Source organism: Setaria italica, chromosome VII (genome assembly GCF_000263155.2).
Source record: "Setaria italica strain Yugu1 chromosome VII, Setaria_italica_v2.0, whole genome shotgun sequence".
In the NCBI taxonomy this organism is placed as follows: Eukaryota; Viridiplantae; Streptophyta; class Magnoliopsida; order Poales; family Poaceae; genus Setaria; species Setaria italica.
This window is the reverse complement of record NC_028456.1, coordinates 19,188,971-19,211,632: the sequence shown is the minus strand read 5'-3', so window position 1 is coordinate 19,211,632 and position 22,662 is coordinate 19,188,971. Positions and strand designations below refer to the sequence as shown.

The 22,662-nt window shown below is 48.2% G+C and overlaps 2 protein-coding genes across 16 annotated transcripts; one reads left to right on the top strand and one right to left on the bottom strand.

Moving 5' to 3' along the window:
- Positions 1-11,653: 11,653 nt before the first annotated feature.
- LOC101784918 (UPF0496 protein At3g19330) lies at positions 11,654-15,178 on the bottom strand. Of its 11 annotated transcripts, none has more exons than XM_022828456.1 (4): positions 13,509-15,178; positions 12,339-13,387; positions 12,206-12,258; positions 11,731-12,062 (listed from the first exon to the last, which is right to left on the bottom strand). In XM_022828456.1, the coding sequence occupies exon 1, from the start codon at positions 14,932-14,934 to the stop codon at positions 13,672-13,674; it is 1,263 nt and encodes a 420-aa protein (XP_022684191.1). In that variant the 5' UTR covers positions 14,935-15,178; the 3' UTR covers positions 11,731-12,062; positions 12,206-12,258; positions 12,339-13,387; positions 13,509-13,671. The 11 variants fall into 11 exon arrangements, with proteins under 11 accessions (XP_022684196.1, XP_022684197.1, XP_022684191.1 ...); XM_022828457.1 differs by having other exon boundaries at positions 12,206-12,582; positions 13,240-13,387; XM_022828458.1 differs by having other exon boundaries at positions 12,206-12,338; positions 13,240-13,387.
- Positions 15,179-15,272: 94 nt separating this feature from the next.
- Positions 15,273-20,854, top strand: LOC101784110. 5 transcript variants are annotated; one of them, XR_002678598.1, is made up of 12 exons: positions 15,273-15,614; positions 15,715-15,784; positions 15,888-16,012; positions 16,477-16,585; positions 16,656-16,719; positions 16,836-16,891; positions 17,951-18,058; positions 18,934-19,083; positions 19,444-19,614; positions 19,718-20,015; positions 20,273-20,476; positions 20,598-20,854. XR_002678598.1 is itself a non-coding variant. In XM_004975469.4 (10 exons), exons 1-10 carry the CDS (start codon positions 15,352-15,354, stop codon positions 19,949-19,951), a joined length of 1,350 nt encoding a protein of 449 aa, XP_004975526.1. In that variant the 5' UTR covers positions 15,273-15,351; the 3' UTR covers positions 19,952-20,185. The 5 variants fall into 5 exon arrangements, 1 of the variants encoding a protein (XP_004975526.1); XR_215510.4 differs by having other exon boundaries at positions 20,574-20,854; XR_002678597.1 differs by having other exon boundaries at positions 20,248-20,476; positions 20,574-20,854.
- The last annotated feature ends 1,808 nt before the right edge of the window (positions 20,855-22,662 follow it).

Sequence of the window (22,662 nt, the reverse complement as noted above, 5' to 3'; positions counted from 1 at the left end):
GCTCCGTCACCGCGGGCGCGTTACACGTTGCGGGCGTCGGCGAGAGCACCGCGGAGGAAATGGAACGGGTCCCATTAGCCGGCTGGTCAAACGGGAACAGGATGAATGGGCCGGCAGGACAGAACCAATGAATCACTGACTGGCTTGCGTGCAAGCAAATTTGGAGAAAAATTTGGTAAGTAAATAAAAGAATTTGCCGTGGAAAACATGGCCCCACACTCACCTTCATGAAATCTTCAAACAAAATACCTCAATTTTGCTTTTGGCACGAGGCACTCCTTTGGACCTTAATAAAATACTCATATTTGAATTTTTCTTCCCTCTCAGATCCAAGTTGCCAACGGAAATAAAGGTGATTGGCATGAGTTCCCACGAGCTCTCGGTTACGATCCTAGATTCACCCGTCTAAACTTTAGCCAGCTGGGGTATTTGGATCCACCGATCCTACCCTTGCCATTCCCTCCCTCTCCTCGTCAAGCTAGACCCACTCCGAGCTACTGCTCCCTCAGGCTCGTCACTAGCTAATTCCCTTCCTCTTGTTATGGACACACAGCAAGCAGCCAACCAAGAACCATCACGATATGGATCTCTGCTTCTTCTCTGTTTCCGATTGAAGCAGCAATAGCTACCTCCTTCCTCTCTGCTTCCGTCCCCACCAAGCTAGAAGCAACAGCATCTCACGCCATCCTTGCCTTCACCGCGTCCTGCAGCTCTCTCTGATTTCTAACTCCAATCAGCAGCGGCGTTGCGCCAAATACAACACTACACAAGTTGCTCCATCTCCAAAAATCAAAGAATCAGAACCATCAACAGCCTCCTACACCTACAGGACATGAAGGCCTGAGCATCGATGCCCACGGGCTGCACATACGTATGGTGCCTACGAGGCCACCAGCCAGGAATCGCCTCTTCATTCTCCTCTCAGCGCAAGCTCTCAGTGCCGCCGCTGCCTTGGCTCTGTTCAAGCTCCGCAGCGCCGCTGCTGGCGCGAAGCTCCGGGACCTCGACGAGGCGCGCCACTACCCAGCTCGGCCGGACCCGCCTTGCTCCCACCGCGGGGAGCAGCGGCGCTGGAGGCCGCGGGCCCCCTCCCCATGCATACCCAGCGATGGAGCCCGCGGCGGTGGCCCCCTGCGAGGAAGCAGACGGCGGAGTCTTGGCGAGCGGCGGTCGAGGCTGGATGGGGAGGAGAGCGGCAGAGCCTCGTCGGTCGTCGTCGGCACCCCTCCTCCACCCTCCCCCCCGCGGCCCCAAAGGAAAGGGGGAAGAGGGAGCCACGCGGGCGTCCTCGCACTTGGCCGTGAGCCCTGGCTAAAGGCACGAGGCCGGCGCCAGTCGCGGAAGGCGATGCCCGCGCAGGGGAGGCGTCGCCGGAGGGGAGGGGGCGCGGGGAGGCGTCCAGCTGCTCGTCTTCGTCCTCCTCCTAGCACTCCTCGGGGTCCAGCAAGCCGGCCGCGAGGTCCAACGCGGGCGGGCAAGCTGAGGCGGCGCCTCCCCCCAGCGAGGGTGCCCGCGGCGATGAACGTCCGGCGAGGGAGCGGCGCGGCGTCCTTGTAGAGAGATAGCAGGGAGGGAAAACATCAGCGGGTGTATGCTACGTATCTCATCGGATATTTGATACTAATTAAGAGTATTAAATATAGTTTAATTATAAAATTAATTGCACAGATAAAGTTTAATTCGCAAGACGAATCTATTAAGCCTAATTAGTTCATGATTTGATAATGTGGTGCTACAGTAACCATTTGTTAATGATGGATTAATTAGGTTTAATAGATTCGTCTCGCGAACTAGTACAGGGGTTCTGCAGTTAGTTTTATAATTAGCTTATGTTTAGTCCTCCTAATTAGCGTCCGAACATCCGATGTGACCCTCCTAAAGTTTAGCACCTCGTATCCAAACACCCCCTTGGTGCACAAGAAATAGGTACAACACAATATGACTATATATATATTATATATATATTATATATATATATATATTCTAACACCCGCCCGCAGTCGCAGCGGGAGTTGACGAACGCAAAGATTGAACCTAAAATCAATAAACAACTGTCCTTTTTTCATGATGTCTGCGCGTACTAGTGGCTCAAGGCACATGAAGGACCCAAACGTCACTGAGAGCGAGATTGTTGATCTCAATATGCTTCGTACGGCGGTGGTGGATGGGGTTAGCGGTCATATAGACAGCACTCACATTGTCACAGTAGACCAATGTTGTTGAAGCTAGAGGGATGTGAAGTTCCTGTGGAAGCTGCTGGAGCCAGTAGCATTCGGCCACAGCATAAGCGACAGCTCGGTATTCTGCTTCAGCACTGGAGCGGGAAACTGTGGTATGATGTTTGGAGGACCAAAACACCATATTATCATTGAGGTAGACGCAGTAGTCAGAAGTGGAGCGGCGAGAGTCAGGGCAGCCTGCCCAGTCGGCTTCAGAGTAGGCTGTGAGTTTGTCAACTGAACCGGTGCCAATATGAAGACCAACAAAGTCCCTTTCGGTGCCAATATGAAGACCAACAAACAAAGTCCCTTCACAGAGTGTTTGTCAACAGAGCCGGTGCCAATATGAAGACCAGCAGACAAAGTTCCTTTCGGTGCCAATATGAAGACCAACAAACAAAGTCCCTTTACATAGTGCAAGATGCACTTGATTAGCGCAAGGTGAGGCTCTCTCGGATTGTGCATGAATAAGCAAACTTGCTGAACAGTATATGCGAGATTCGAGCGAGTTAGTGTGAGATATTGAAGAGCACCAATGAGGCTCCTGTACTCAAATGCGTTCTTAAGTGGAGCTCCATCCACAATAGACAACTTGGCCTTCGAGTTCACCGGTGTCGCAAGAGAGTGACAAAAACAGGCCGTCGGAGGAGCGAATGATGGAGGCGCCAAGAAGTGGTGGAGAGCACCAAGGTCAGTCATGGAGAACTCAAAGTGAAGGCGATCAATAATGTGTTGAAGTAGGGATGGAGTCGAAGCAGTGAGGACAATGTCATCGACATATAACAACAGAATGGCAATGTGTGAGCCATCCTTGTAAACAAACCACGATGAATCTGACGATGAAGAAACAAATCCCAACTGTCGGATGTATGTGGCAAAACGTTGGTACCAAGCTCGAGAGGCCTGTTTCCGGCCGTACAGTGACTTGCGCAGAAGGCAGACATGATCAGGCACAGAGGTGTTGACAAACCCAGGTGGCTGTTGGCAATAGACCATCTCATTCAAATGACCATGGAGAAATGCATTCTTGACATCCAGCTGATGGATCGGCTAGGAATGAGAAACGGCAACGCTGAGGATGGTGCGGATGGTCGCTGGCTTGACCACAGGACTGAAGGTCTCGTTGTAGTCTATCCCATGCTGCTGAGAAAACCCGCGGACAACCCATTGAGCCTTGTGACGAGCCAAGGAACCATCGGAGTGGTATTTATGCTTGTAAATCCATTTGCTGGACACCACATTAGCTCCTGGAGGTCGGGGAACCAACTGCCAAGTGTCGTTGTCAATGAGTGCCTGATACTCTTCAGCCATGGTAGCACGCCAGCTGGGATCAGCTAGAGCACTTCGATAGTTGGCAGGAATCGGAGATGTCGTCGCACCGGTGGCAATAAGGTTCATTGGACGCGACTGCGTCAAGGAACCGGTCATCGAGCGAGTGACCATCAGATGGGAACCGGCCATCGGTGGCACAGCAACCTAAGAAGGTGCCGGCAGAGGATGAGCACCTGGGAGTGGAGATGGAGCCGGTGGCGCTGGTTGCCTGTGATGGCGCATAGGGACATGCAAATGACAGGTGTAGAAGTGTCGGTGAGGAGGGACGAGGTCATCGATAGGAGGTCAAGCGGGACCGATGTCCCGTGCGGCCACGCGCGGCGGACCAAAAGGGTCGGTGTCCGAAGAGGGCCCGGCGGCGTTCTGGATAGGAGAGCCGGGCGGGGGTACGGGACCACGTCCACCCGGTCGAGCAGAGAGCTGCCATGTCACCGTAGCAGCAGGGCCTGATAGGGGTACTGGACCATGCCTGCTTGGCGTGGAGGGAGCTGTCGGGTGCTGATGAGCCCCGGCAGGAGAGGCAGGCGATGCAGCCAGACCTGGCGGGGGCATGAGACCATACCCGCCAGATCCAGAATTCGCTGAGGGCAGGGACGGCTGCTCAACGTCCATGGAGGAGGGAGCTACCATGACGGAGCGCTCGGAGCCGAAGAGTGGAGTAGTTGCAGGGTTAGTAGGTGAAAGTGCATTTGGCCCCCTAAGTGGGTTTTGGTGTTGATAACATGCATGGTTAGGGGACTAATAATTTTATCAAGTGATTAACATGTTTTAATTCTAAAGAAGTGCAGAGGTTATGAAAGGAATCTCAACAACCTCCAAATTTAAAAGAAAGAACAGTGTTGAGCTCAAAAGAAGACTTTTCTATTATTTTTAATTTTAAATCTGAGTATAGAAACACCGTACTATTAAGGGGGATGTGGATGGATAGCTTGAAGATGCTAAAGTGTTCAATTGAGATGCTAACCACCCATTGAGAGACACAACTCACTCACTTGCACACATGTTTTCTCACATTTTCTGTGAGTGTCGGAAGTTCTGATAGGGGGTTGGAAGTTCCGACACCGATGGAAGTATTCAAAAATTTCTGACTGGGGCTGATCAGCCGTTTTTATCTGGCAGTGTTGGAAGTTCCGACACTATATCGGAAGGTCTGATAAAGGCCACTAGAAGTTTCAAGAAACTTCCAAGGATAAGCTCTTAGTTGTTTTAATTTAACTTCGTCGAAAGTTCCGACCCTGTGTCGGAAGTTACGAAGGGCATATAAATATACTATAACAGCTAGTTTTGGGGGCTCGGATATAAATATCCCCTCAGCACCTCCCCCTCGATTCATTGCTGCTGAACAACTCGAGCTAAAATAGCCCCCAAGCATTGAATACTCCTCCCCCACTCCCCTTTGAGCTAAATCCTTGAGAGTTTGAGCTAGGGATTGGGTGAGAACAAGGTTGAGGGTGTGAGTCTTGAGGATTTGAGTGTGAGGTCCAACAAATTCATCTCAAGAGCACTCCAAGCATCTTCGGCCATCGATTCGCATTTGTTACTCTTGAAGCTTGCTTCTAGACGGCTAGGCGTCGCCCGTTTGAGCGCCCTCTTTGTGTGGTGCGCCCGGGAATGTTTGTATTACCCATCCTTCATGGATTCATAGTAAGTGACTCAATCCTCCTTTATGGTTGATTAAGGGAGGTAAATGGTTAGTGAAGACCTGGCTCTTTGTGAGCTCTTCAACGGAGACGTAGCTTCCTTTGTGGAAGTGAACTTCGGTAAACAAATCCTTATCTCTTGTGCTTATTGTGTTCTTCGTGTTCATATTGACCTAGAAGCTTGATTTAAGGCGATCTATAAATTTGTGTGGTTCTTTGCATATCTATCTTACACTTCTTTTATAATCTTTTGATTCAAACAGAATGGCAAATTCAGGTTTCATTTTGAATTTCATTCAACTCACTTTCGACTGTCGGAAGTTCCGACCCATCAAAAGTTTCGGCATAGTGTCGGAAGTTTCGACATATCTAATACCGCTGCGAAGTTTTTTTTGAAAAATTTGAAGTGAGCCTATTCACCCCCCCCTCTAGGCATCACAAGATCTTTTCAGTAGGGCAAGGCACAATATCCACTTCATCATCGAGAAGAAAATCAAGGGATGATGTGCGTGGAGAGGAGGGGGTGGTCACGAAGGGGAAACGGGACTCGTCGAAGACGACGTGCTGTGAAATAATGATGTGCCGAGTGGTCAGGTTGGGGCACCTGTACCCCTTGTGTGAAGAGGGATGCCCGAGAAATACGCAGGCCGCTGAGCGAGGCGAGAACTTGTGAGGGGCTGTAGCTTGCAGGTTAGGATAACATAAACACCCAAAAACATGCAGGTGACTGTAGGAGGTAGGGCTACGGTGGAGATGGGTGTAAGGGACCTCATGACGAATCGAGGAAGATGGGTGCCTATTCATCAAGTATGTGGCAGCAACGAGTCCCTCAGCCCAGTAGGAGAGCGGCATGGATGCATGGAGCAGGAGACTGCGCACAGAGTTGTTGAGTGTACAAATCACACGTTCGGCTTTAACATTTTACGGAGAGGTGTAAGGGCAATAAAGGCGCAACAGGATGCCACGGGAGGCCAGGGGCGTCGTGGTGGCATTGTTAACAAATTCAGTACCGTTATCAGCCTGAAAACACTTCACTGGAAGACCGAATTGTTTATGAGCGTAGGAAATAAAATCAACTATGTGTTGATGCACATCAGACTTGCGCCTGAGAGGGAAGGTCCAGTAAAAATGCGTGTAATCATCGAAAATCACCAAATAATAAGAGAAGCCCGAGATGCTTGTAACGGGAGAGGTCCAGACATCACAATGAACAAGTTCAAAAGGTGCAGTAGTATGAGAAACCGAAGTACTAAAAGGTAGATGTGTGATTGCCTAGCTAAGAATGGCAAAGGGGCTTGTCTACTTTATTACATGGAATGAGGTCTTGCTTATTGAGGGCATTGAGAACTACTGGACACGGGTGACCAAGGCACTGGTGCCATAGGGAAGACAACGCAGCAAGCAAGGCATGGTGGGTGGCGGGGGGCGACCGACGGAAGGATGTAGAGATCTCCATCGCAGCGAAGAATCACACGTCGCGTCTGGAGGTCCTTATCAGAGAAATTGTCCTTAATAGAGAAACCCAAGGTGTCAAATTCGATCGAACAACGATTATCGCGAGTAAATTGGCGAACTGAAAGTAAATTGCTAATGATAGATGGAACGATAAGAACGTTGTTGAGAGCAAAATTAGACATTGCAGTGGGTAGGATGGAGTGACCTCAAGACGTAACGGGAATACTCAGCAGGTTGAGGATGAGGGTAGGCTCGCTGACTGGATGGCCAAAGTCGCGAAGAGAGTTGGCGGCGGTCTTCATGCGGTGGCAGTAGTCATTGATGGAGAGATCTCCTTGAGTCATCGAATGAAATTCGTGGCTCAATTAGATGGCGCGAGGGGCTTTGTTTGCCTGGAAGAGGTTGTTGATGGCGACCTAGAGCTCGTGGGCTGTCGAATTGGTGGCATTCATGGCGAGGTCAAGGACGGCATCCTGCGGACGTAGCAGTCTGCCTACTCCTAGGCCGGGTCGGTGCGTCGGTGTGACGACCGACCCCAAATCTTTCGAGTTAATCTAATCCGAGTCCCTGATCCCCTATCTCAGCTTCCCCGAGTTGAGTGCTCAACCTCCAGTCCTGGTCCCGACCCCTGAGAACCCGACCCCTCTCTGCCAGTTCCAAGCTCCGACCCCTGCCGACCCCCAACTCACCCCGCCGGATCCTTCGAAGTCTTCCCAACAGTGTCTCCCTTCAATCTGAGTAGTGGACCAACCGAGACTGACCGGTGGACCTGCAAAATCTTTCCCCGATCTCCTAGTGCAGACGCACTCGAGTGGCATGCCCGCTTCAGAGCTTCTTCGCCGCGTGGCTCAATTCCTCCGACCCCTGCCGCTCCGCCCCGTCGCCGGCCGCGACCGGATGGATTCCCGCGCCCTCTTCCCCAATCGCAGCGGAAGCTCCTCTGCTACCCTTTCTGCAGCGCCTCGCAGCTCGCGCCCATCATCACCTCGCCGAACCCCCGGCTGCAAGGCCCGATGCCTCAAGGCTTTTCCGCCGTCTCTCCACAGTCGCGCCGCCCCAGATGCGCTACGCGACGATTCCTCCTCCGCCAACCCCGACCCCGGCCGCGATAGCTCCTTTTCCGCCTTGCCAGATCTGCGCCCCGACAGACCGCTGCTTCGCGCTAGCCCGCGCAGCCGCAGCCCACCTGTCTTCTCCCCTGTGCAACCTCGCTTCTAGCGCCGTTTCCCCTGTCACACCCATCAGATCCGCCGCACGACGACGCCCGCCTCCGCCAAATCTCAACCACCGGCAAAACCGCGCCTGCGCCGCCCTATCTCCAGTGCCCAATGGCCGAAGGTGTCATCCCCGAAGTCCTATTCTGCTGGCCCGCTGCTCAATCACCGCCATGGCAGCGCACTCCATCGCTTCTTCCCAGTCTTCGTGCTGCTCCAACTCTCTCTCTTCCGCGCAACTATAAAAGGGAATGCCAGAGTCCCGCCGGAGTCCCCTTCGCCATCGCTGCCTTACCGCCGTTCCTCTGTTTCGTGCTCAAGCGCTGCCACCTAAGTTCATGAGGAACTCTCCTCTCCGCTCAACATCGCCTTTCCCAATCCACCCCGCCGCTTGCTCCTCCGCGCTGTGCTAGAGCTTGCTTCTTGTCCACAAGAAGCACCACCGCCGCCGGAGCACTGCCGGGCATCGCCGCTGCCCAAGTCTTAGTGCTTCAGTCCTTCCGCCCAAGTCTGCTCCTTCCCGACCCCGAGCTTCACCTTTAAACCAAAGGTAGGTTACCGACCCCTTTTCCGCCTCGCCCGACCCTTCTGTTTGTCCGACCCCTTTTCCGTCTCGCCCGACCCCTTCTGTTCGTCCGACCCCTTTTCCGCCTCGCCCGAGGACTCGGTTGTATCCTTTTCCTTGACCCGAGGGTATATGTATAATAAATTGAGGACTTCTCTGCGCTAAGTCTGAGGACCCCCAGCACAACTATTCCTCTAGCCTAAGGGTCAGATCATAAGTTTCTTCCCATCCGACCCTTTTTATCTTGCTCTCCACCAACCCAAGTACACTTCCCCACCTTTTCTGTAGCTTTGCTACCAGTGTCCGAGCTTTAACTTGAAGGTGTTGTTGTTGAAATAACCGTCTAAGTGCTAACTCCTGCATTTGCATTTCGTGTAGAGTTGAATCTCGCTGACGGCGTCTACGAGCTGTACCCGGCGCCAGAAGACGGAGTTGTAGCCGAGCTACCGCTTCCAGAAGCCGAAGCCGCCCCATCAGAAGACCAGTTCCCTTCCTCCTTGCTTGAAGGCAAGCCCCGGAGCATGAACCCCAGTTTCCCAAACTTGCGCATGCCTTCTTCATCATGTTTGTGCATTTACGTATAGAAGTTGTTTGCAACCGTAGATGCATGGCATAGTCCCTTGATCTGAACACTAGCTGTTGGACCGAGTAGTTGCTATGCTTAAATAGGAAGCGGTAAAAGTCGAGTGATTTCCTGTCACTCGCGAGTTGTAGGAGTTGGTTGTTCTCCTTCTGTCACAACTATAAGGACGATGGACGGGGTAGGGTTCTGGTTAACTTTTGGTGGTCGGCTGATCGCCCCGTCTGTCTATGAAATCTATTAAGGCTCGACAGTGGTGGTATTCGTGATCAAGTGTTTGAAAGTACTAACCTCATACTCAGTATGGGATGAGGAAGCCTAGTACCGAATTGAACCTAGACATGAGTGGTCGCCCCATTGTCCTTGGAACGGAGTTCCCCTGCGGCCGCACGTGGTGGCAAGTGTGGTCACAGAACGGCAGAGGCCGGATCTGTGGAACCTTGCACCAAAAGAAATGGGCCCGACACGGGTTAGGGAATTGATGGGGAAGGCCGACACAGGAAGCGACCTCGGTGGTGCGCGGATGTCGTTAGGTTAGGTTCACCATGCATGGTTAAAGAACTCGAATCGATTCATCTGCCTCTCACAGTTTGAGACTGCTTGATCGCTATGCTACACTGAGTAATAATGAAATCTGATGATGACATGGTCTTGATGATGCTTATATACCCCTCTTGGTTGGATCTATGTTTGTTTAGAGTAAGTTGCCAACTTAGACCGGTTAATGAACTTAGAATCTGAACTAAAACTTTGATCATAAGGTTATACATAGTGCTTTTGGCAAACAAAACCCCAGCCAAAGAGCCTTGCATGTCTAGAAGTGGTGGAGTAGTTTACTCCTGGTCGGTTAAGTCTTGTTGAGCTTAGTAGCTCAGCCTTGTTGTGGCTTTTCTTTTTCAGGTGAAGTCGCAGCTCCTGAGTCCGCTCCTGTTGGCACTTGGCCGCCCAACTCCCTCCGGGTTGGACGGTTAAGTGGGATCCCTACTCGGACGACGAGGACAGGGATCACTGATGTCTTGGCTGGCCTCACCAAGGACGTCCGACCCCCACGTTTAGCTTCCGCTTATTTACCTTCTGTTGTTTTCTTTTGAACCTTGTAAAACTCTGATGTTTGTTTTGTTGTTGAACTAAATGGTCAAGTTGTTTAACTTAGTGGACTTGTTGTATTCTCTGCAATCGCTCACCTTCGTGTGAGTTTGCTAATTCGGTCCTGTTAAGTGGTCAAATCGGATGAAATCCGACGGCACTTCGTGTTAGCTTGACTAAGGCATGAGTGTCGCATGTTAGGCGACTTAACCGTGCCTTAATTAGGCTAATCCGAGGTGGATCCGCCACAGCCGGGTAGGGACCGTGCCGTCGATGTGCGGAAGAAGGCTAAACTTGCCATACATGGCACAAAAGAAGGAGGACCACTTTGTGAAGTTGGAATTCTGCAGATCAAGAGTCATGGGGACATGAGTCTTGATGGTGACGGTGGCGTAGGGTTGGACGAAGATGGGGCCGACAGAATCCCCTGAGGTGCCAGGCGAGGACATGGCGGAGGTTTGGCTCGTGGTCGAGGAGGAGATGTCCGACATGCTGCGGCAAAGATCCTTGGGTAGGAGCAGAAGGGACTAGCGGAGGCGGCGGCAGCAAAGTCAATTGCAGTAGATACGATCGAGAGGGGGCAGGGGAGTCGCTACCGATGGGAATTGGCAGTGACGGTTTGGTGGGTGGGGAGGGTTGCGCGGGCCAGGAGAGGCCGACGGCTAGGGTAGCAGAGAGGTGGGTGAATCAGGGTGGAACCCAAACTCATGATACCATGTAGAGAGATAAGAGATGGAAAAACACCACACACCTTAGGAGGGGGGGGTGACCTTTCATATATATAGCTAAGGAGGCTTGGTGTACAAGAAATAGGTGCAACACAATATGACTATACATACCTAACAGTCCTCCTCGACGCACCGCCACCGGAGGAGGAGTCCCAGATCCCGTGGCAACGGGCACAACGGCGACGTGCGAAGGGGAGGGTAGGGGGCACGGGGACACGCGCGGGGAGGGGCAGCGCGAGGAGGCGTGCGTGAATGAATGAAGGGCATTTCAGTCTTTTGTTGGTTTAGCTGGTTTAGCTAGGTTGAACTAGCTAAAAATCTTTGAAGTTCAGGCAGGTCCTGTTTGGATTCAAAGTGACTAAGCTAAACTTTAGATGGAGGATCCGGAGCCTACGTAACAGTGAAAGAACATGGATTCAGCACCGGTTGATAAATAAAAGCATTCAATGTTTTAAATAATAAAGATTTGTTTGGTTCGACAAACACGTGAGATTAGTTTGCTATAATTCCTAATCATTATGTTTAGGCCCTTGTGCCATTTCAAGTGGTATGAATCGAATAAGTTTTGGCAATAAAACTACTCCCTATGTTTCATGTTTCAAATTGTAGGTCATTTTAGCTTTTCTATTTTTTATAAATTTATTTATATATCTAAACATACAATATATCTACGTGCATAGAAAAAATAAACCGACCTACAATTTGGGACGGAGGGAGTAATATACAATAGCATAAACTGACAAGATTTACACATTGATCGCATGAGTCTAAATTTTACAAAAACAATGGTAAATATCGAAACCAATATTGGCACAGTAGCACAAATTTCCTCGGTGCTGCAAGCCTGAAATATATAATTGCAGGTATCCAGATGAACCTTAATCAAATTGTAAATACGAAATAGCAATAGCTGAAAGAACAAGGTGGCTAATTACAAATTTCCAGTCACCACTGGAAGTCAATAATACACTGCGGCTATGGCAGCACAATATTACGACACCAAGGTGTATACATCAATATGTGAAGATTTGCCAAATTGTGTTAAATACAGTAACTATGAAGGCTAGAGAATTTCGGACAGGCTCATAAATTTCATACAGTTTTCATGTAACTCGGCTGGCTCCAAGCGATGGATTACAGTACAGGGTAGCACAAATATCAAAAGAGCATTCAAATGTACTCCCTTGTTCCAAAATATAAGGTGTTTTAGTTTTCTTCCAACTTTACAGGAAAATTGCATAATCTGCAACATCAAATTAGTTTCATTAAATCCACCATTAATTATGTCTTAATAGTGCATTTATTTGTTATTTTAGATGCTAATATATATTTTATAAACTTGATCGATAAGAGAAGTTTGACTTAGAACAAAAATAAACACCTCACATTTTGAAACGAAAGGTGTAGCAAACCGTATTGGCTGTAATATTTGGAAGTACCTAGTGAATAATAAACTTCTGATGAAGTGCAGATCAAAATCTATCTTTGGGTGTTGAATAAGAGATATGATCAAATGTACCTGCGGAGATGGAAACTCATACGAATTGAACTCTGTATATGTAGAGTTGGATAATAGTCATGTTCAAACTGAACTGTCAGGTCCCAGGAGGCCATAACCATATCAGCCTACTCACTGCAGATAGTTGCTTCGGCAACATCAGATTCTAAGTTGCAATTGCAAGGTTTTCCCCTTACTTGTCCTCAGAAAGAATCACCACACCATCAATGTTTGGAACACAAGAAAAACAAGCCATCAAGCTTCTCTACGCAATAGAATTTGACAATTCAAGGTCCAAAACATAGGAAGTTCTAAGCATCATTTAGAATGTACAAGCAGGCAAATACAATGATTTACTTAGAATGCCAGCTACTATCATCGTGTAACAAAACTCTGCACCTAACCAAATGTTTCCACCAAAGGTCATATTCAATGCAAACTGTACAGTAGTATTTTCAGGACCATTCCTTGTATAGGTAAGAACAAAATCCATGAGATTGCAAAGAAAACTATAGATATGAACTCAACAACTTGTGAAGCGTAGAACCAAGTGCCTGGTAGAAATAAAGGACACAACAAAAGAATTTAAATTTGAAAAAGGAAAAACTATCACTGAAGATTGACAAATCATAATTTGTTTTTCCCTGCAAGCAAGAACATGCTTTCAAACCAAGCACATTGATCAATGCCTCTTGATTAACCTATATACTTAAAAATGAAACAATTTTTGCAAGCATTATCCTTGCAAAATTCGTTATCAACTAAGCAACATGGAATTTCTAAACTAAACTTGGCACCCAATATCAATACTGCAAGATAGTCTTACAAAAGAGCATTAGAAAAATACTGCAAGCACTTTCAAGTTTCAAAACCTCAATACAGATATAATGGCGATGCAAAGTTATAAGTATTTTGATGGCACCTCTGAATAGTACAAGCAACACATTGCTTGCAACATAAGTGCTATGCTGATATATGCAAGCAGCTGTCCAGATATCCGGTTCTTAGGAATCAGTGAATACTCTGAGTTTATTCAGGCATAGCATTGTTACAATGCTACAGTAATCATTCTGAAAGTAGAGAAGATGGAATGAATGGGATTACAAAAGGGTCCAAACTACTAAAAGAAATTTGGCAAGAGGCTGATAATAATGAATAGTACCATTCTAAAATAAGAAAATTGTGCATCACCTGGTGTGATAGATGAGGTCAAGACATCAACTAATTCTTTAAGGCAGGTATCCTTGTAGAGTAATAAAGTAATAAACTCATGATAATCATGGTGGCGCTATATGAGGTCTTGAGACATAGTTATTCTTGAAATCGTGTATTATTTTAGACTCATAAACTCGAGTCATGACACTGGAGACTCAGCGTCAGGATCAGATTGGGCATTCAGGTGGCGCACAAGGAGTAACCTGGCACGGTTGACAGCTGCAAAGTAGAGGCAGATGTGCTCCTCAAGGTCAGCAAGCTGTCGTAGCAGGCTGGGATGGTTCTTCCTGAGCTGCCGCACCACCTCCTCTATGGTGTGATGCTGCCCCCTCCCACGCTCCAGCCCAAGGCGGACAAGCATCTTGTCGCTCTCCACAGTGGCATGGAGCCTGCCCACCAGCCGCTCAATCGTGGCGACGTCATTGTTCAAGACGTAGGTGCCCCTGGCGGTGGCGTCCAGCCGGTCCATGTGCTTCTGCAGGCGTTTCATCGAAGCAGCCAGTGGGCAGCAGGAGGAACTGGATGCAGCACAGGCAGGGGCCGTCGCCAACAGCGCGGTGATGGCGTGTGTTGCAAGCACGAGGCCCGCGATGGCAGCGCCGGTGGCGCAGGCAATGAGGCAGATACCTGACCCGCGCTTGGCGCAGCGGAGCCAACGGCGCCTGCGTCGGACACTGAGGAGGCGAAGGTCGAGGTGTTCCTTGAGGCCAGCGAAGCTCTGGTGCATGCCCTGGAACCCGGCCGCGGGCGCCGGGAACGGGTTGGGCATTTGGTCGAACAGGAGGAAGGCGTCGAACGCGCAGTCGCAGTGCGCCACGGCGAGCTGCGGCGAGTGCGGGATGAGCGCGAGGAGGTCCGTGATGGGCCCGTAGAGCGCCCGCGCGCGGCGGAGCGCCCGGCGGAGCGAGAGGCAGAGCAGCGACGCGTGGTGCGTGCTGCGGAAGTAGTCCGCCGCGAGGCGGGTGAGCTCCGTGTCGGGCGCGTCCCCGAGCGCGCGCTCCACCTCCGCTTCCTCCGGACGGAGCACGCCGGCCAGGGTGATCCTGTTCTCCACCTCCTCCCCTTCCGCCTCCTCCTCTTTCTCCTCCTCCTCCTCCTCACCGCCGCCCTCCTCCCGTCGCCCGTCACCGTCTACGTGGATCTTACTCCAGATCTCCTGGTAGGACTCGGTGTGGATGGCGAGCCTGTACTCCTGGCTGAGGTTGATGGTGGCCGCCGACCTTGGGGTGCTCCCCCGCCCCTCCGCCGCGCCCCCGTCCCCGCTCCGCCTCGCGCCGCTGCTAGCAGCGGTGCTCGAGCTCGTGCTCGCATTCGCGCTGCTGGTGTTTCCGTCAGTGCTCAAAGAGCCCGCCTCCTCTCCTCCTCCCTCCGCTCCCGCGCCGCGCGGCGGCCACGGTCGCATCGCTCCGTCCACGTCCAGTGGTCCGCTCTGCGCGGCCGGTGAGCAGCAGCCTCAAGCAGCGGCACGCGTGGAAGCCAAATTATACGTGCGCGGCGGGGCGGGGTGGTGTGCGGCAGAAGCCAACGGCCGCCCCCAACGGGGGCACGAGGCAGAAGGCACTTTTGGGGCTTTTGACCCGTCCGACGACGAGTCGGGCCGCTACTGGGGACGGATCGGACGGCCCACGCGCCGGGCCGGGCGGCATCGTGCGGCTCTCGGGCCGCGTCGGTCGTTACGACGCGGGCTGGCCGCACGCGCTCCGCTCCGAGTGTTGCGCGGGCGCGTGCCGCGTGACAGCCGCAGTCGGCACTCCAGCTGGTGGTAGTTGAAGCGGAGACGCAACGAGGAAAATCCGTACGGCTACAGCGCGCGGGAGAGATGATAAGGATGGCGGCGGCGTCTCCGCCGCCCGCGTCAGCCGTGCGGGTGCGCGGGGGCGGCGGCGCGGCGGCCTCGTCGTCCGCGCGCCTCTTCACGGGGCCCCGGAGTAGAGTCGCGGCGCCAATTGGGAGGGGGAGGAGGAGGAGGTGCGCCATCTCGTGCTGCTCGTCTCAGGACGGTGATGGACCCCGCCCCGCCGCGCCGCCGACCTCTGCGTCGCCTTCCGACGGGTCGATACAGCTCTACTCCCAGATCGAGAGGTAGGCGGTGGATGACGATTCCGTGGTTCCCTTCTGTTCACCTGGCATGATATGGCTTTTCCCTAATTTATAACCTGTCGCTGTTGGGCCCGGAGCGTAGGGTGATCACGGAGGCGGCGAAGCAGTCCCGGGAAGGCTGGGGCTCGACCGGAGATTGGACCGAAGTGGAGGTGCGTTTCGGTAGCTCTCGCCTACTCGCCTGTACTGTTCTATTCTGTGTCTGTCGCGGTTGTATTGGTTAGTACTACTGATTTTTACTGATTTTTGTGCTAGGGAGCCTGGGTGTTGAGACCCAAGTCCTCGGAGCCCTCGTTTGTTGTCCACTTCGTTGGAGGGATTTTTGTCGGAGCCGCTCCCCAGATCACATACCGCTTTTTCCTTGAGCAGCTCGCGGACAGGTGTGTCTAAAGAAGTGTCTAACCTTTCCTATGAGCCATGTAATTGTTTCTGACGAAGGAGCTTTGTGATCCTCGTGTCATGTCTTTATGAAAAGTACGAATAGTTGGCTAAGTTTTTTGTACTTGGGATGAATTCATGTGTTTCGAGTTTATTTTGTCAAACAAAGGCCAAAACATTGCCACATATACGTCCTGGTATGAAGACCTTTAAAGCATGACCACCGACTTAATTTGCTCATGCGAGCTTTAAGAAGTATACGTGTTCATCCATGGGGAAAAAAACTAATACAGAGATATGGTAATTTTATAAGGCAGATAACTCTGTCATTACCTGACCTAAATTCCTTCCTGTTACGATTTTTTTTATAGTTGTTCATTCTATTATGATTTCCTGGTATAGCTAAATTTTTGCTAGGGCTCCCACTTCCGGTGCAAAAATGCTGACTTATCAATTTGAAATCTAGGGGAGCATTGGTGATTGCTACGCCGTATGCGAGCGGCTTCGATCATTTCTTCATTGCAGATGAAGTTCAGTTTAAGTTTGATAGGTGCTTGAGAAACTTGGATGAGCCTGTAAGTAGAACTGTCTGACTAATGACTTGGGATATTGTCCATTGTACTAATTATATGAAATTTGACACAGATAAATGATCTCCCAACATTTGGTGTTGGACATTCCTTGGGATCTGTTATCCACATGCTGATTGGTGAGAGTTTACCATGGATTGAATTTCAGTTATGTTTATGAAGTATTTTCTTTTGTCCTGCAAATTTATTTCAACCAATTAATTTTATATGTTGTTGATGATTTTTCATATTCCAGGGTCAAGATATGCTGTGCAGCGAAGTGGAAATGTACTGATGTCCTTTAACAACAAGGTATGTTTTGCATCTCTCCTTGTCGTATCTTTTTTTAGAGAAAGGTTATTCTGGTTTTATAGAAAGCATATATGCTTGGTACATCGGCTTTTGCTGGAGACTTCTGCTTGCAAAAAGGAAACGAGAGAATTCAACAGTAGTTTAACAATTAGAGCCAAGTTTTCTCCGATATTAAAAGGATCCAATTCTCGTGAAGCTCAAAAGATGATCACACCAGGTCTTCTTGTGACTACTCTCTTGGCAGCTTCACAAACTCGTCCATCCTAAATGTCACTTTCATCATCTGCTTGCTGACTCGTCTTTGATCTACTGTTTTGAGCAGCACGTGCCATTTATGCAGGGATGCAAGAATTTTGTGTAGTACATCAGTAGGTGAATGAGTGAACAGTTTCTCTATCATCAATTTTTTTCGACTAGTCCACAAAGACCACGTCAGCACCACAAACACAAACAGTTTTAAGTCAAAGCACACCCCTAAGGCACCCAACACTCGAAGGCCTGATGTGATCATCCACGTGTGGGTTAGGTTATCATTTCTTTTTAGCTGCATGTATCATTGCAACTGTAACTCATAGTTCTAGTCCCTTATCCCAACATACATGAGCTTGAGTTGGTCCTTGAAATTAGAATCTGAGTTTAGGACATCTAGCACTATTTCTAGAATTATTGGTGTTCTGTAGTACTTCAGATTTGTGGGTGAGAGACCACATATTCCAGATGTTTTCGCTTCACAAGCTGATATATTTCTTCCTATTTCAAATTCGGTTTTCATATATCATGGGATCAAATGCCAAAGCAAAGTAAGAAGTTGTAAACGAGTCCTTCCTTCATAAAACAGCATTATCATTTTTAACATGTGATGTGGCCTTTGAATGCGACTTGTAAATATTAGTTTTATGAACCATATATGCCTTTTATCAGATGGCATTGGCACCATCTTGATTTAAGTCAGAGAAGGTTGTGTTCAAGTAATTTTCTTCTTTTTGAGCTGCCTGTTCTAGAAAAATCTGCTTCTGGACAACTACAAGTAGTTTTGATATTGTGTCTCTCTTTTTGCAGGAGGCAAGCTCTGCGATCCCACTATTTTCACCTGTAATTGTTCCCATGGCACAGAGTTTTGGCCCAATATTATCCCAGCTGACATCATATCCAACAATCCGTTTTGGGGTAAGATGTGTTTCTATAACTTTGGTGTCAAAACTGTTGCTTGAAATGTCTAACAACACAGGTTACCTTTTTTATGTTCACACTGTCAATGTTCACTTAGATATTTCCTTGTTTTGAATACGCACTGCCTTATTACTATATATCTCATATGCAAAAGTTTTGGAGACCATCTCGATTAACAGAAATATAGCTTGAAGCTTTTTTGTATTAACTAGAATATCTTATTTGTGTCCAACTGAACATTAAAGGCTTTACTTATTACCATAAAACTACTAGAATATTCACTTTTAGTTCAGTAGTCCTCTCTTTTTCATAACTCTGACTTTTAAACATTGGAATGGCATGGCTTTTTTTAAAAAATAAATGGAAGATTGCATGCAGATGTTTTTTCTGTTGTTACACTCCATGGTATGATGGCTACAAGCATACAAGACATTTTCTTTATTGCAAACTTATCTTCTTTACTTTTCTAGTTGGGAAAATCCTTTTCAATTTACTTATTGTGAATTGAGGACTTGCTACTCGTAAGAATGTCAATTGAGGCGGCACACATTCCATTGAAATTGAAAATTTACCACTCTTCCTATAGACTTCATGCTTTACCATTCTGGCCCTTTTATCCCATTTCCTGCCTTCATGTCTTCCATTTAGCTACATTACTGAGAAGTGCCAAACTCAATATTGAAGAAAATGCCTGAGTTTCATAGGATGTGAAATTAAGAATGACCATACATTGTTCTGCTTATTCACAATGACACTCTCCCAAACACATAACATTTATTGCTCTGTCACATGAAAAGTAGCTGCGTCCATGTATATTTCCTACTTGAAACCTTCAATCCACGTAGCTTTGTACCTTATATTCTTCATAACAGGCAGAAACGGCCATTAAGCAGCTTGAGAATCTAAGCCCTCCTGTTGTTAAGCAACTTCTGCCTTTACTTCAACAACTTCCTCCGTTGTATATGGACTTAATAAAAGGGCGAGAGGACTTCATTCCAAAACCAGAAGAGACACGTCGCCTGGTATGTTAGAGCTGTCCTTTTTAATATTAATACATATACATATGTTATCTCCCATGTGAGAATTGGTGTCAGTTATTGTAATATTTATGTGTTCTCTTACCACTAAATCACAGAGATAAATCTGTGAACGTCTTTTAAAATTGTCTCTAGTGTTGTACAGTGCTCGAGACATCTCTTTCAATACCTATCTATTAGATATTATCAGAATTTTCAGTTCAAAACTTCAGCCTATAACCAATCTTAGGTTTCTCATGTGTTTATGTTTCAATCTGTTTATGCTGAATAACCAAGATTCTCGTGTGAGCCATTTTATAATTTTCTATGCATGCTGCCTTACTGTTGCATCTCAATTTTCCGCAGATAAAATCCTACTACGGAATTTCTCGGAACCTCTTAATAAAGTTCAAAGATGATCAAATTGATGAAACCTCTATCCTTGCACAAGTACTAAGCTCTGAAGCAGCCATTAGCTCGTTGCTTGATATGTCGATTCGATCACTTCCCGGGGATCATAGCCTGCCATTACAGCAGGTACTGTTTCCTTTTCAGGCTTCCATGTTATGGAGTCACTGAAAAGCCATTGTGGGAACAAAGATTTTATAATTCTGGCAGATTAATTGTGTTTCTTCTTCAGGTTCTTCCTGATGTTCCACCAGCAATGGCTGATGCAGTGAACCGCGGAGGTGAACTTCTGGCAAATCTGACTGCAGGCACACCATGGGAGGCTGTTGCTAAGGAGGTTGGTACCACTTTGGGTACTGACTCAGGCATTCTACGAGCACAGATCTCAAAGGATGTCGAGACTCTTGTTGATGTAATTGTTTCGTGGATATCTTCAAATTCTGGTCCAAGACTACTTCGTCCATGATCACCCGTTCTGCGTACAGAAATGTCAATAACATTGAAGAGCATCAGGATTTCACTGACAAACTGTGAGTAATAAAAAAAATTGGATTGTGCTTCAGCATGACATGTTAGTACTTTAGATCCATGCTGTAATTCAAAAAAATGAAGATGGTGTGTATATAGATGGAATATTTTTTAACTAAGGAAACTTTATAAGGAATAGAAATAAAGTTGGTAGATTCTTTCTACGGTAAAACTCCTCAGTTGTACAAAGGAGTCCTGGCAAATCAATAAGGATCTGATTGGAACTAGGAACAGCCCTTTAACGGCAGGGATGGCGCAGGTGGGTAGATGGTGATGGGCGAGATTCAGCAACTGCTGAGGCCGACTTGACCTACCAGGCGGTTGCCTTGATGTCTTAACGCCTAGCCTCACAGCCTGTGACCTAATCATGGTGATTTCCCACTGGTGCCTAAATGTTTGCTTCTGTCATGGTTTTTCAAAGATCCTTTTGTAGCAATGGGAAGCGTATGCTTCTGTACTGAAGGTACACTGATTGAGTTGCATATTGTTGTCCGTCTTATAGTTTTTACCATGCGTAATCTATTTTTTGTTGAGCGCATTGAGTTCTATTGTGCTGACAGCTGATCTGAGAAATTGACTAATAGAGCACTATGCTATCTCTGCGGGAAAACGAAGGATGCATCGCACTGGCAATAGGAGCTTTGGTGGACAAGTCATCTTAAGCCATTGGCAAAGGCAAGATCTCCTTGCTCTGATTATTTTTCTGTAATCAATAATAGATTGTTGGTAAACGATATAGTCTTATAAGGTGCTTAAGTAACGTTAGAATATTTCTCCTTGTTAAGTCCAAGATCTAATATTCAAGATGGATATATGCAAGGAATGTTAGATAAATTGCTCAGCTCTTAGCTTCTCTCTTCCTTTTGCAAAGTCAATGGAGCTGGTAGAGCTCCTGACATGCTACTGGCTCCTACCTGCTGTATATGGCAGCAATGCCATGAGTAGAAGGGAGAGCATGCCCTGTCTTGTATTGTACTAAGTAGTAGGTAGTTGGTAGAAGCACTCTAGTATGTACTCTAGTTTGACTTTAGACTCTATAAAGAGTAGAAGAGCAGCTGCAGCTCATCAGTTCAGCAGCACAAATTGAAACTGACGCTCTGTGCTCCTCTATCTCCTTCTTCTACCTCCAGTTGTGCTCCTCTATCTCCTTCTTCTACCTCCAGTTCATGTGAGTGTGAGTGTGGCTGTGAGTTTGGGAAACTCACCTTGGCCATTGCCAACAAGGAAAACAGAAAATGGGCAATGAGATTACTCTTCAGTGTTGATTTGCTTGGTTCCCAGCCTCGTTTCGCCAAGCCGCAAGTGCGGCGCCGCCTAACCTTAGGTGCCAAAAATCCACGCCACAGGTTGGCGGAAGTTTACACTGCAAAATCATGTGGCTGCTGCAGTTTTGGTACAAACCAAGCAGCGCCTCTGCATTTGGTGGCGTGCCGTATGTTAGGCGTGGTAAGTTACAGCGGGGAACCAAGCACCACCGATAACTCTTCATTTACACGAAAACATTCTAGTGTTCTTCGCAGCATGTAGCCATTATTGATCAAAATGTCTGGCATGCGGTCGACATTCTAGCTCTTATTTGGAGTTTGTGCACATGCTACGTTGTTGAATCTAGAATGTGCACAATCTCCATATAGGAGATAGACATAGAATTGTCTTCCAGCATTTTTGCAATATCGCTAGTATATGCATCGTCCTTGAAAGACTTCCTTAGAGGGTGCACCTTGCTAAACTTTATAGCAGCTAAGGTTTAGTAAAGTTTAGCAACAAATTTGCCAAACATCCATGCTAAACTTTACTAAACTATGGTCGCTAAACTTTAGTCCTTTAGCAACCTTACTAAACTTGGGCTGGGCAATTTTGCCCCTCATTATTGCTTGTCTGGACCTCCTCTCTCTCCCCCCTCGCATAGGTCCCTCTCTCTCCCCCTCGCATTAAATAAGGGCAAACAGGTCTTTCTACACCTCATTAAATGTTGTTTAGCCCATTCAAACAGCCATGGCTAAAGTTTAGCAACTCAAGTTTAGCGGCTAGAGTTTAGCAAACGGATCCAAACAGACCCTTAATCTAAAGAAAAATTAGAGTTTAGCAAACGGATCAAACAGACCCTTAATCTAAAGAAAAATAGCCATTAAAATTTTTACGGACATGATTACATCAAATGTCTTTGACTTAGGGTTTGACATATCAAATGTCTTTGACTTAGGGTTTGACATAGGGCTTGTTTGGTTTCAAGCTTCTAAAATTTTAGCTCCTATAAGTTTTAGGAAACCTTCTAAAACCTCCTAAAAAATTGTTTGGTTCCACCTCCTAAAACTGAGTAAAGGCAATAATGTTGTGGTAAAAGGATCATGGTACCCTCCCCCAATGCCCCTGCTCCTTCTATGCCTCCCCTCACTTTCTCCCTCCGGTCGCATCCCACTCAGCTCCTTGAGCATCTTCATGTCGATGCCGAGGAACTTCTTGGTGGCCTCCTCGGGCTGTGGTGCGCCGCGGGGCACGCCACCGCTACCAGCGCCGGACCTCCTCTTCAGGAACACAGTCCCCAAGACCGCATCGCGCCCTGGGAGGAAGGGGCCCCTCGACGCGAGGAGGGGGGTGGAGGGCGGCGGTCTTCGTCACGGCAGGGGAGCAGGAGGCGGCGCGCGGACA

Excerpts from the sequence above, each read along its gene's own strand:
- LOC101784110 (XM_004975469.4), top strand. The coding sequence starts at position 15,352 with ATGATAAGGATGGCGGCGGCGTCTCCGCCGCCCGCGTCAGCCGTGCGG. Across the intron at positions 16,892-17,950 it reads TGATGTCCTTTAACAACAAG|GAGGCAAGCTCTGCGATCCC; the intron begins GTATGTTTTGCA and ends CTCTTTTTGCAG. Across the intron at positions 19,615-19,717 it reads ATAGCCTGCCATTACAGCAG|GTTCTTCCTGATGTTCCACC; the intron begins GTACTGTTTCCT and ends TTTCTTCTTCAG.
- LOC101784918 (XM_022828455.1), bottom strand. The coding sequence starts at position 14,934 with ATGCGACCGTGGCCGCCGCGCGGCGCGGGAGCGGAGGGAGGAGGAGAG.